Source organism: Malaclemys terrapin, chromosome 21, assembly GCF_027887155.1.
Source record: "Malaclemys terrapin pileata isolate rMalTer1 chromosome 21, rMalTer1.hap1, whole genome shotgun sequence".
NCBI classification, from domain to species: Eukaryota; Metazoa; Chordata; order Testudines; family Emydidae; genus Malaclemys; species Malaclemys terrapin.
The window spans coordinates 7487517-7501441 of NC_071525.1; the positions used below are offsets into that span (position 1 = coordinate 7487517).

Consider the following 13925-nt stretch of genomic DNA (forward strand, 5'->3'; position numbering starts at 1 on the left):
CACAGCCAGGCACGCGGGAGACAGCCTACCTTGCGCTTCACGTCGGAGGCGATGCTGAAGAGCAGGGACCAGTAGAACGACAGCTCGATCATGTAGTACCAGTACTGCGACGGCAGCGTGGTCTGCAAGGCAAACGGGACCAGAGAGCTCAGCGGAACAATGCTCTGCTGAAGCACGTGCGCGCGCCCTCTGCTGGATGGGATCAGAATGGCACTGCTGTGTGCCATAAGCCCAATGCTGCACAGAACGAATGGGGATTCTCCTGGAGCTCAAGCGGCAGGGACCTGAACTTTGGAAGCAGGAAGTTCAGAGCCTTGACATCACCCTGGATTTCCTAGGTGGCCACAGGCCCCGTATCCCAGCAATTCCTCAGAACCCCCTCCAAGGAGACGTTAACCACCGAGTAGTTGCCAGGTAACCATGCTGACTTCGGAGCACGGGCACCAATGGCCGTGCGTCCCAATGAAGCAGGGAGCCCGGGCTGTGTTTCATTGGCTGCCCAGGCAGCTACGCTGGAGGCTGAGCCGAGCCGAAACTCTCTCCGCTTGCGGAGCTGAAGGAGAGAAACCGCCGGCTCTGGCCTGGGGCGCTAACCCGACAGCAGGCGCGCGCTGGACTCACCTGGATCGGGTACCCTTTCCACACTTCCTTCAAGTCGTAGAACCAGGGCTTCTGTGAGGAAAAGCGGGAGGGGGGAGACAGGGCAGGGGTGAGCAGGGCAGCGTGGCCAGGACGGGCCGAGAGACCGGGAAGGGGTCGAAATGGCAGATCTTACTTACATCCACTATGACGGCCATGCCAGCAATGAAAGCAATAAGGTAAAAGGTGAATCGCCAACTGGAAAAAGGAAGCAGATGGTTCTCAACAGAGGAGCACGGGGCGGGGTGAAGGGGAGAGAGAACACGTCATGGGAAGGGCAGGTAGGGAGCCCCAGAGGGAGCCGGCCCAGGGGACGCAGGGTTGAAGAGCCCGTCTGGGTCACCGGGGACCCTTTCTGTGCCTATCTCGTGATCTAGCAGGGACGGAGCCTTGTCCTATGCCCTGTGAGAAAGCGGGGGGAAGCCAGCCTGGCAGCCGCTGGGCTTTAAGAGTCCCCTCAATCCTGTCACCCTCTTGCCTTTTGCCTTGAAGCTGGAGCCATGCTCGGAGCCCAGCTGGGCTCAGGAGCAGTGCTCACAGCGGGCACCGGCCTGGACTGGGGAGGGAATAGGCTCCTCTGCTCCCATGCACCCCCCCACCACCACCACCAAACCTGCCTGCTCAGCCCAGTCAGTTCTGATGCAGCGCACGGGGGCAACAGGGCACTATAGGCTTAAGGGGATCACCCCAAATGGAATCCTGGGGCCCCCTCCACCGCCGTTCCAGCGCTCAGAGCCCACAGACGCTCCCTTCACCACCACTGGAGAACCACCCACCTGCCAACCCCTGCCAGGTCTCATTACCGTGAGAGCCCCAGGTCCGCCCCACGGTGCCCAGCTCGACAGAGAGCGCAAGGGGGTCCCGAGTTCAAAGGGAGATGGGCTGCAGGGGGCGCTGCAGACACCAGGGGTCGCCGTTGCACGGCTGGGCAAGCGGCACCAGGCCCTTACCTGGCCTCCCGGAACTTCTTGAGCAAGCTGGGCCTGTCCTGGTTGCGCCTGCGTCGGAACCAGCGCTCCACCTGCCGGACCGCGCAGCCGCTCTTCTTGGAGAGCATCTCGATGTCGCCCTGGGAAGGGAGAGACCCGGGGGCGGTTACCAGGGTGACCCAGAGGCTGGCTGGGCCCCCAGGACCAGACGACAGGGGGGTCAGTGGGAGTCAGGAGCCACTGACGCCGGGGGAGGCAGAGGGTGTCTGCCTGGCAATCAGTGCTGTGCAATGGCGGCTCGCTTTGGTCTCATGAGCTCAGGTACTGGCCATAGGCGCCGGGGGGGGCATCTAACCCGTGACCAACTCTCCAGGGGCCCAGGCGGGCCCTGAGCCGGTGCTGCTGCTGGCCACAAGGGCTGGGGGGCGCTGGTGCCGGAGAGAGTGAGACGCTGAAAGCACCGGGGCTGAACCAGACAAGTGCAGGGTCCCAGCTCCTCTGCAATCCTGACCCGCAGCCCGTTATCCTCGCACACACCGCTCTGCCGGGACCCCTCAATCCTAACCAGTACCACCCTGGCTAGCCCAGCTCTGGGTTTGCCCCCCACAGAGCTCTGCCTGGGCCCCTCATTCCTGACCCCCATCCCCTGCTATCTCAACTCCTCACACCCCCAGCTCTGCCGGTGCCCCTCACTCCCACCCGGCAGCCCCCTGCTATCCCAGCCTTAGGCCCATTCATCCCAACCCGCATCCCCCCTGCTAATCCAGCCCGGGGCTCCCCCTCTGCCCCAGCAGCTGTGCCAATGCCCCTCAACCCTGCCTTGTACCTCCTCCCTGCTACGCCAGCTCTGGGAACCCCCGGGCAGAGGCTGCCACTCTGGCCAGCGACCTACTGGGGATGAGGCAGAGCGCCTGTAGTGATCAGGAATGGACCCCTCTACCCCACCAGGGGGAAAGACCAGTGCTTTAGCCCCTGCATCACTAAAGCCGCATGCAAAAGCGCCCCCGAGCCCTAAATGCAGCCACTTAGCTCCTCAACTCGCCTCCTGGTTTCTTCCAACACACAGAGCCAGATTCATTTAATACCGTCACATTAACGCCCCAGGCGCCCGGCTAGCCCCATACAGATCAGCTCCCAGAGGTGGGAGAGGGCAGCCCGGGACGCCTCGCCCGCAACACCCCGGTGCAATCCCAGCGCCACGCTTGTCGCAGACTGCAGGCAATACAGCCCTCCCCCTCCCCCCGCCGGTAGCATGCACTGTACCTGCTTGGGGTGTTTTGTGGATGAAGCGTAGAATTTTTCTAGCACGGGATTTGGGGTGGCTTTTAATCGGATCTTCTCCTTGACGTTCAAAAGCCCGGCTAGTGGGGTGGCCACATATCTGGGGGTGGAGTCAAGGGGCGGGGGAGAGGAATGGGGAGCACAGGCACAAAACACGTGGTTAGAATAATGCTTTAGAACATGGAAGCCGTTCCCTTTGTGGCGATCCGGCATAGTTATAACCTGGGGCCACAGTCTGGAAAAGGGACAGCTCTGATGCTTTCCCCCATCTGTGCAAGGGGGAGGAGGACACGGCTCTCTAGAGTACAGCGCTTTGCCATCTACTGATGGAAAGTGCCACGGAAGAGTTAGGAGGAATTATTAGTGTGTGCAGCACCTGGCACCATGGGGCTGTTAGGTGCTACCATAATACGCCTAATTATTAGGTTATAACTCTTCAGGGCAGGAACCTTCTCACCCTACATTTGTGCAGCTTCTGGCAAAGACACACCCGTTACTGCTCAGCCTGTAGGCCCTACCATAACAAATCCATATGGACAATCAACTCCCTCAATCAATCAGAACTCCAAAGCTGCCTGTAAAGTCACTGACAAGAATTCTGCTGGGCAGTGGCCATTAGGTGGCAGTCAAATCCACATGACAGAGCAAACCTACCTGGGCCAAAGGGGTGCAGCTATGCGCCACAGATGGCCCGGGAGGAATCTTAACATCCTTCCCATTTTACAGATGGAGAAACTGAGGCATGGAGAAGGGACTGGACTCACTCCCGCGTCATACAGCTGGTGAGAACAGAATCCAGGAATCCTGTCTCCCAGCCTCCCCATCTCTAAGGCCACTCCTCTCCCAGAGCTGGGGACAGAACCCAGGAGTCCTGATTCCCAGCAGTTGGAGCAAAAAGTCACCAATGTGGGTGTTTTGATCAGAAGACCTGCCAGAATGGAGGTGACTGACAGTTGCAGGGGAAGTAAAGGATTAAAAATCAGAGTGAGGGATCTGAAATGATGGCTGGGGAGACTGAGCGAAAGAAAAATGAATTGAGGGAAGAGAAGAAAGGCTCAGGGAGAGAGAAGTGAATGATATGAAAGCAAAGAGAAAGACTGAGTATGTCTAACTGAGGGGAGAGGAAAAAAGAAAACGGGTGAGAAAAGATAGAAAGAAAGAAAAAGTCAAGGGCTGGGAAAGTGAATCTTCCCTTTGCTGCATAGAAAAGAAACATCTCCCGCCCCCTACTTCCCAGTCCAAGGCCCCTGCTTTCACCCCACAGGGGTTGGGCATCCAACGTGGTTTGCTGACAACATGTGGGGAGACATCCCCACAGAAACCTAGCCCCCTTCCTCCCCCAGCTTCACGCTGCTCCTCCCATCCAGCTGCGATCACAGCAAGATGCTCACAGGCATAGAGCACCCAGGGCACACGCACAACACGGGTGGACAGCTCCCGATGGAGCTCTGCCCACCCACCGGGCCTGTGCCCAATCCACCAACAAAGCCAGCTCTGTTCTCCCGTCTCCGTTTGTCACCGCGACGGTGGTTTATACAACAAACTGCTCTTTAGTGCCTCAGCCCCCAGCATTGCTGAGATACTCGGGATCGGGGGCCGGAGTGCACAATGCGAGCGTCTGTGCCGTGCTGCCTGGGACGGGGGCATATAAATATACGCCACATGCTCCGTATTCCTAGAAGCTAGGAGGTTAGAGACCCTCTGCCAAGCTCGCTCTCATTCCCTCAGAGGTCAGTGCAGGTCGCAGCCTGCAGTCCGTTGCCTGCTGTTTTATGCAGTCTGGGTTTATGACTTTTTAGTATTTGAAGGGAGGGACAGCGTGTGTAAGACGATGTCTATACTGTGTACCGTAGCTGTGCCGCTACAGCTGTACCCTTGCAAGGTATGCGGTGCAAAATAAAACCACCTCCAATGAGGGGCAGTAGCTTGGTTGGTGGGAGAGCGTCTCCTACCGACAAAGCGCTATCCACACCGGCGCTTTTCATCGGTAAAACGTTTGTCGGTCAGCGAGTTTTTTCACACTCCTGCCCGACAGAAGTGCAGTGTAGACACAGCCCACGTGAAATAAGGAGATTCTCCCCCTTCATTTGTCCCATCCCACCCAATCAGGATTTGAGCCAGCGTCCATAGAGCCTAGAAGGCACCCCTGACCCACACACTGGACTGGGGGATTCAGGACTCCTGGGTTCTGTTCACAGCTCTGGATGGGGAGTGCGGTCTAGTGGGTTAGAGCAGGGGGCTGGAAGTCAGAACTCCTGGGATCTAACCCCAGCTCTGAGAAGGAGTGGGGTCTAGTGGTTAGAGCAGGGGGGCAAGGAATCAGGATTCCTGGCTCTGGGAAGGGAGTGGGATGTGGGGATTTGAACTGGGGCCAGATTTTCTAGACCGCTCAGGCACCTTAACAGGATCTGGGTTTGCAGACGCACCTAATGTGCACCCAGTGTTATGAAAATCTGCCCTCAACTGTCTGGCGTTAAAGACTAAGCTTCCTCTAGGGGCTGGATATTCCCTCACTGTCCACCAGGGGGAGCTTCTTGGAGCTGGCTCCAGCCAGGCTGCAGGAATGGATGCTGACCTGGCCTCCCCTCGGTACTTACATTTCGAAGAGGTGCCTGACGACGAGGAAGAGGAAGGCTAAGGGGATGGTGATGTAGAGGTCTGAAGCCTTGGCATAGACCCGCCCATCCTTGTCTTCCAGGTCCGACCATGTCAGGTTCACCGGCAACCAGAGCCGGTCCCACCAAAAGTAATTGTATAACGTCTGGAACATCCTGCAGTGGGAGAGAGACAAATGGAGTGACTCATTCATGCTCCTCCTATCCATGCCCCTGGGCAACAGTGGCCAAGGCTCCCGCCTCCACCCTCGGATTCGCAGCACCCAGCTACCAGGAAGCAGCACGGACAAACATGACTCATCACGGCTGCTCCAACCCTCGCAGCCCCGGGATCCCACCGCTCATCACAGCACAGGCCCCCTCCTGTCCCAGAGCAGAAGGAGAATCACCGTAAGCCCTACAGTGCTAAGGACACACAGGGAAGTGGTGAGAACGGAGCTGGCACAGGAGGACGGAATGCTGCAGCTGTTTAAACACCGCATGGCAGTTTAGCAAGGAAAGAACCTTGTATGTGACTGAAATCGCAGGGGAAATCCAGGGAAGCCAAACATGAAGGCTCCAGGGTTGAAAAGCACCATGGGGTCTATAGAGGCTGCAAAGGGTCTGGGTTGGGACAGATGTACAGCAGGTCACATGCCACGTTCAAGTCAAGATGCTCTCTAAGTATAGATGTGTATGTCCTTCGGGGCTGGGACTGGCTTTTTGTTCTGTCTGTACAGCACCTAGCGCCAGGGGGTCCCGAATGGCGACCTTAGGTGCTACCACAGTACAAATAAACAGCATCAGTGCACCCAGCTCTGCATCTAGCCTTCGCTCACCTCCATGCAGAGTTCCAGCTACTAGTCCCCCCCGGCCCATCCCGGCCACACGTGGGAGATCCGGTTACATTCTGTCTGGGGCTCAGAATAGGGGAGGCTGAGCAAGTGATGGTGGCTTTCCCAGGATGACTGCAGCACCCAGCTGAGACACAGGCTCCTTGGCAAAGGGTCCCTGGTTCTTTGCGAACAACTCTCACCTCAGACCTGACAAACTCACTACACCAAACATGTCTTACAGGATTTTTATCCAGCAAGAGTAAGCTGTAAGGCAGGGGCGGGCAAACTTTTTGGCCCGAGGGCCACTTCTGGGAATAGAAATTGTACGGTGGGCCATGAACACTCACAAAATTGGGTTGGGGCCAGAAATGAGGAGTTCAGGGTGTGGGAGGGGGCTCTAGGTTGGGGACTGAGGGGGAAGTGAGGCCTCCAGCTGGGGATGAGGAGTTTGGGGTGTAGGAGGGTGCTCCGGGCTGGGATTGAGGGGTTCGGAGAGCAGAAGGGGGAATCAGGGCTGGGGCAGGAGGTTGGGGCGCAGGCTCCAGACAGCGCTTACCTTAAGCAGCTCCCAGAAACAGCAGAATGTCCCTTCTCCGGCTCCTATCCAGAGGTGTAGCCAGGCGGCTCTGCATGCTGCCCTGTCCTCAGGCACCACCCCTGCAGCTCCCATTGGCTGCGGTTCCCAGCCAATGGGAGCTGCAGGGGCGGCACTTGGGGCGGAGGCAGTGTGCAGAGCAGAATCATGCTGCTGCTTCCATGAGCCGCGTGGAGAGGCCCCCAACCCTGCTCTCCAGCTGGCGTGCCGGAGCAGGGCAAGGACCAGAGCCCACTCCTCAGCGGAAGCTTAAGGGCTGGATTAAAATGGTTGGTGGGCCAGATCCAGCCCACAGGTCTGTAGTTTGCCCACCCCTGCTGTAAGTGTCTAAAGAAAGCTCGTAATTTATCAAGATTCACAATTGTACGGGTAGTAGCAAGGACTAATGTATTTCTATTGACAGTATGCTTTATGGACTTGCAGTAAAAAAATCAGTCACCAAGATATAGATCTCGGTGACGGCCCACGCAGGCAGGAGGGAGTTGTCACTCCTCCTCTATTTAGCCAGTGATGCAATGCAAGGCTCCATTGTCTAGCCTTGTACCATACAATCAAAACCTCTTAAAGGTGAAAAAGGAGCATTGCAACAAGACCTGGGCTCGCCCAGGCTGTGAACAGGAACAAAAAACTGTTTCAGTGTCAGAGGATGGAAGGGTTCTTTAGATTTAGTCACGGAAGAAACCCCTTGTGGAGCAGGGGTGTTTTCACGAACGTTTGGATCCTGGTTCTTCTGCAACAGGCTGAACATTGGGGGGAACCCGAGTTTATTAGCTAGGAAAGGGAACTATTGATAAGTGCTGACCCAGCTTTGCATTTTGTTTTGTATCGCAACCTTTTCTCTGCACCACTCGCTCTGGTTTCTAGTTAAATCTCTATTCTCTCTCTGATAAACCGGCTTTGGTTTTATTAAAAGTGCTCACAAGCGCAGAGTGGTTTATGATAAACTAGGGCACACTGCTCCCGTGGGGGCAGAGGAGCTGGGATTTCTGTGAGCATCAGGGTCTGGATATCCCAGGGGAACGATTCAAAAGGGCCTCTTGGACTGGGGTGCATCTCCTGTTCACCGGCAAGGCGAAGACAGGACTGGCAGAGCCTGGAAGAGAGTGCCTGGGCGGCAGAGAGGCTGGTGGTGTACGACCAGCCAGGCATGGCCAAGACTCAAGCTGGAAGTAGGGTGTTGGTAAGAGGGCTGTCAGTGCTGACTGTCAGGTTGGCTCTCTGCTGCCCCACAGCCCCAGCATGTGCAGCGGAAGATCCTCCAGTCAGCCATGGGGCTGGCTCCCAGGGACGGGGCTACTGCCCTCCCACTCAGACAGCAGCTCAGTGCAAGCAGAGCAGATGTCAGATTCCAGTCCAGCCCGCTCCCTGGCAGTGAAGCCAAAGAGAGAAGGCTGCCCCAGTGTCTGGATCGAGGCCCATCTCGGTGTGAGCAGCTTGTACGAAACAAGGCTGAAACCCACCAAACAACTTTCCTCCCCCATGCGGCTGCATAACATGCTGTGCAATCTGGCACTGTGCTCCACCCCAGAGATGGCTGCCCTTCATCAGTGCTGGCGAAACACAAGATCCACCTTCCCCCTTCTTGCATGGGCAGGGCACTTGGGTTCTATTGCCAGCTCTGCCACTGCCCTCGGACAAGTCATTGCCCCGTATGCCTCTGCTTTCCCTCCCCGCCTTTGCCTTGGCTATTCGGACTGCGAGCTCATCAGAGCGGGGACCGTCTCTCACTCTGCGCCCAGGCAGGGTCCCACAGGGTCTGTGGCTGTTGTAAAACTCTAGAGCTTAACAGGGAGCACGGAGCACTAAAAAGCTTAATGGTGAGCAGATACTCAGCACAATATTCACAAGGGGGGGGGAAAAACACAAGCCAAAAGAGGGACAGAACAGGTTAAAGAATATTTAGCTAAGTTAGTCAAGTATTCAAGTCAGCAGGGCCTGATGAAATTCACCCTAGGGTACTTAAGGAACTAGCTGAAGCAATCTCGGAACTGTTAGCAATGATCTTCCAGAACTCATGGAGGAGGGGTGAGGTCCGAGAGGACCGGAGAAGGGCAAACGTAGTACAGTACCTGTCTTGAAAAGGGGAACAAAGGACCCAGAGAAATATAGACTAGTAAGCCTGACTTCAATACCTGGAAAGATACTGGAACAAATTACTGAACAATCAATTTGTAAGCACCTGGACGGTAACAGGGTGATAAGCAATAGTCAAAAACAAATCATGCCAAACAAAACTAATTTTCATCTTTGACAGGATAACTGGCCTAGTGGATGGCGTGAAGCAGTAGATGTGGTAGATCTTGATTTTAGTAAAGCTTCTCACAGTCCCACGTGGCATTATCAATTGCACACTAGGGAAACATGGTCTAGAGGAAGGTGGGTGCACAGCTGGTAGAAAGACCACACTCAAAGATAGTTATCAACGGTTAGCGATCAAACTGGCGGGGGAGGGAGGGGGACAGAGTTAGTGGGGTCATGCAGGAGTCAGTCCTGGGGCCAGTACTATCCAATATTTTCATTAATGACCAGGATAATGGACTGGAGGGTATGCTCATCAAAGCTCCAGATGACACGGAGCTGGGAGGAGTTGCTGACACTTTGGAGGACGGAATTAGAATTCAAAATGACCTTGACAAATTGGCCTGAAATCAACCAGATGAAATTCAATAAAGAGAAGTGCAAAGTAGTTCACTTAAGAAAAAAAAAATCAAATCAGTTGCACAACTACAAAGTAGGGATTAAGTGGCTGGGTGGTAGCACTGCTGCAAAGGATTTGGGGGTTATAGCAGATCACAAATTGAGTAAGAGCCAGCAATGTGACGCAGTTGTGAAAAAGGCTAGTATCGTTCTGAGGCGTGCTAACAGGAGTGGCGTTTGTAAGACACGGGAGGTAACTGTCCGGCTACATTCAGCACTGGTAACGCCTCAGCTGGAGTACTGCATCCAGTTCTGGGTGCCACACTTTAGGACAGATGTGGACATATTGGAGAGAAGCCAGAGAGCAACAAAAATGATCAAAGGGTTAGAAAACCTGACCTAAGAGGAAAGGTAAAAACCTGGCCATGTTGGGTGGGGGAAGGAACCTGGTAACCGTCTTCAAATATGTTAAGGGCTGTTACAAAGGATGGAGATCAAATGTTTTCCTTGTCCACTGGGCATAGGACAAGAAGTAATGGTCTTACTCTGCAGCAAGGGAGATTTAGGGGAGATATTAAGAAAAACTTTATGATTAAGTTTAGTTCTGCTCTGGCATAGGCGTCCAAGGGAGGTTGTGGAATCCCCGTCACTGGAGGTTTTTAAGAGCAGGTTGGACAAACACCTCTCACGGATAGTCTAGGTTTACTTGGTCCAGGGTCAGCGCAGGGGGCTGGACTAGGTGACCCCTTGAGGTCCCTTCCAGCCCAACACTGCTATGATTGAGCTTTTCTGGAGTTTCTCCTAACTGTGGGATTCAGGCACGAGACCCCATTAGTCTGGAGCATATCTAGTGTCCAGTTGACTTGATCATCTCAAGCAAGGCTCCCAGCATGGGTTTGCTGGGGGTCAGGGAGGAGGTACAGGATTTTCCACCCGCCTTTGCTCCTGCCGCATTTGTAGGGCTCCCTGAAGCAAGGAGCAGACGTTCCCAGACCCATGTTAACTACTAGCTATTCAATAGCACCAGGAGGGGGAGGGCTGCAGGCATGGGTGGATTGGAGCCAACTTTGCAGAGAGATGGCGTGGCCAGCTGACTTGCGTTCTGATTATATTGCGGGCCTGGATGGGGAGGGGGAGGGGGGGGCTGTTCAGTGGCTCTTTGCGGAGCAGCTAACCTAATACCGTCCAGTAAACCTTGGATCTCCAGTCACCTCATCTGTCCCATAGCTGGGCCTGAGCGTAAAGGGATGCTTTGAGGTTTTATTCCCACTTCTAACAGACCCTAGGGAGGTTGCTCCCTGCTTCTGTGCCTCAGTTTCCCAGCCTGTGGAACAGTACTAACACTTGCCACATGGGAAATATGAAAGGGACTACATTCAAAGTCCTTTGAGCTCCTCAGAGGAATAGGACACTAGGGTGTAGCTTAACAGCTGCCCCTCCCCTCCCCAGAGGTGGCTACATTTTGGTGCTGGGACGGCAGAATGCAAGGACAAGCCAGTCACTCACCCCATTCCCTGCTCCTGGCCTTGGGCAGCCCAGGCCCTTCTCCTGGTCAGTTCTCTTGTCCAGACAGACGCTGAGAAGCAAAGGACCTGCCCAGCGCAGAAAGCGGGTAACCAAAAAGGCCAATATTCACCTGGCTCTGCCTGGAGTCAACTCACCAGAGTCTGGTGTGCACCTGAGACTGACTTTGCTATGTGGCACCCTGCCTGGGCCACTGGACAGACTGGCTCGGCCACCCCATCAACACGCAGTCCCTCGTGCTGGGGGCAGACTCAAGCAAGGGGGACCCTCCCTGCAACAAGTTGCCTCACCTGCCAGAATGCCCCCCAAAAAGGCTTGGCTGAGGTGTGGGTCAGACAGAACCCAGGCAAACGGACAGAGTGGGGCTATGGCCACAGGGTGCACCTGTTCAAGAGGAACCAGTCACGCTCTGCAGCCTGGCGCAGCCCAGTGGGGGAGGGAGCAGAGCGCATGGGGCGTTGGAACCATTTCCTAAGCACTTACCGCTCCTCGCAGCACATGAGAGAAGGAATCCTGCCATGAATGCACCACTGTGAACCATGGCGCTTGCTACTGTGAGCGTGGGCAGCGTCCACGGAGCACTGAGCATTACCCCTGTGTTAGCGGGGTGGACAGATTCGCTCGGAACCATCAAACAGCCTCTTCACGCACGCACACGAGGATGGATTTTATCAGGGCTAAACTCCAGGGTAAATCTGGAGTCGCGCCACCAGCCTCGGCATGGCAGCTCCCAGCACTGCCAAGAGCAGTGGCCGGCCCCGCGCCTCAATCAAAGCCGGTTTAAAAATATCATCAACCCTGGAGAGGACTGAGATCGAATCTATAGAGCGCAGGGGGCTGGGGTTTTCACTCCCCCTGCACCACTGACAGCCCAGACACCAACAGCTGGGCCGGCCAGTTTCACTTCCTGGTTCTCTCTCCTCCTGTCTCCATCTCCCTGCCCTACCCCTAACATGCCCATCACACTCCTCCTCTGCTCTCTTTCCATCCCCTCGCACAGGGTATTGCTACATCTATTGAGATATACCTACCTTGTAGAACTGGAAGGGACCTTGAAAGGTCATTGAGTCCAGCCCTGCCTTCAATAGCAGGACCAAGTACTGATTTTTGCCCCAGATCCTTAAGTGCCCCCCTGCAAGGATTGAACTCATAACCCTGGGTTTAGCAGGCCAATGCTCAAACCACTGAGCTATCCCTCCCCCCTCATCCACCCATCTCCCTCCATCCCCTTATAACCCCAAACACAGACCTGAGCCCCTGTATTCTGCCCTACCCTGTCATTTCCTCCCTATCTCATACCATCCCCCTACTCCCTGGACACCCAGCCACTGGCCTCTCCCATCAGACCCCCAATCCCATCTCCCCACCACTGGCACCCACCCATCTGAATAATGATAAAAAAAATAAAAGGGAAAACCCCAACCAAATGGATGATTCAGGTGCCGAATAACCAGCCCCCCTCCACATCCCCAACACTGATTAGAGTTGTTGCCCCATCAAGTGGCGTCTCACATCATTAAAGGGAAACCTGGGTGCTGATCCGCATTAAAACTTGCTCAATAGCACAACAACTGCAAATCCAACACACAGCCCCCGGCACAAACACCACCACAATGTGCTCAACCAACCAGCAAACGCACCATCAACCACACCATCCCAACGCGCAACGGCAGCCAATAGCCCAACCCAGAGCAGGTGGCGACAGGTATTATGTATATTACAGTACTCTGGGACCCAAACTCAGATCAGGGCCCCGTTGTGCTGGGCACGGCACAGACACAGAGCGAGACACGGTCCCCACCCCAAGGAGCTTGCAATCTAAAGAGACTGAGCAGGTGGAACCTAATTAGGAAATGGAAGGGGAAACTGAGGCAGAGACGGGGCAGTGACTTGCCAAGGTCATCAACAGGTCAGTGGCAGAGCTGTGAATAGAACCCAGGCATCCGGAGTCCCACCCCAGAGAAGCAGTGTGGGATGCATGATCTTTCACAGGGGTCATACCCTGCTCCCATTTCCTCCTACAGACCCTTCTATCCCATCCTGTGCAACAGGCAGTTCAGAGCGCACACTGCTGGAGGCCGGGAGCTGCTAGGTGTCCAGAAAGTGCCCATGCCCCCCCCCCCAACGCGGCACTAGCTACAGTCTTCACCGCACGCTCTCTCTGGGGCAGCCCGTGAGCTCTCTCTCGAGGCAGGCACTTGGTCTGACATACTGCGCCCAGGGAACTAGAATAGCCACCGCGGCAGCAGCGTTGCAATCTGTTGATGCAAACGTCCCAAAGGAGACAGCATTCCGGGCATGGGCATGGCCTCACACCAAGTTCCCAGCCCTCGGAAACCAATGACAGCCCCTAGTGTCAGGTTCTACATGCCACATCCCCTGCAGGCACAGAACTCAGAGCCCTCTCGGCCCTCGGTGATCTATGGGGCAGAGCCACAGCTGGGGTAAGCCAGTGCAGCATGGAGAGGAAGGGCGCTAGTCTAGGACTTGGGAGAGTCGGAATCAACTCCCTGCTCTTCCACACTACCTATGTGACCTTGGCACAGTCACTCAACCGCTGTGTGCCTCAGTTTCCCCACGTGTACAGGATAACAGCACTCCCCTGCCCTCAGGGGGATGACAGGATAAATACACTAAACAGCATGAGGTGCTCAGGTACTAAGGAGACAGGAGCCTAACGACATCCTATGACATTCCAGCTGCACTGAGGTCAGTGAGAACACGCCCATTTACCCTAGCTGAGCATCTGACCCTCTGTTTTCCAAAGGGCAGAGAAGGGTACAGCCGGGGAAGCCCTGCACAAGGAGGGTAAGTGACCCGCTGCAAGGCCACAGAGTGAGCCAGTGACACAAATGGGATGAGGACCCAGGAGTCTTGATGCCCAGTCCCC

The 13925-nt window shown here is 55.4% G+C and overlaps 1 protein-coding gene across 3 annotated transcripts in view; it reads right to left on the bottom strand.

Annotated features, from left to right (window-relative positions):
- The window catches only part of CERS2 (ceramide synthase 2), a 48379-nt gene that overhangs the window by 4458 nt on the left and 29996 nt on the right, over positions 1-13925 (bottom strand). For all 3 annotated transcript variants that reach the window (XM_054011088.1, XM_054011086.1, XM_054011087.1), the window contains exons 2-7: positions 5447-5620; positions 2832-2949; positions 1590-1708; positions 780-837; positions 622-672; positions 30-122 (exon numbers count right to left, since the gene is read on the bottom strand). In XM_054011088.1, the coding sequence (XP_053867063.1) occupies positions 30-122; positions 622-672; positions 780-837; positions 1590-1708; positions 2832-2949; positions 5447-5619 (612 nt within the window). In that variant the 5' untranslated portion in view covers position 5620. The remainder of the gene's footprint in view (positions 1-29; positions 123-621; positions 673-779; positions 838-1589; positions 1709-2831; positions 2950-5446; positions 5621-13925) is intronic.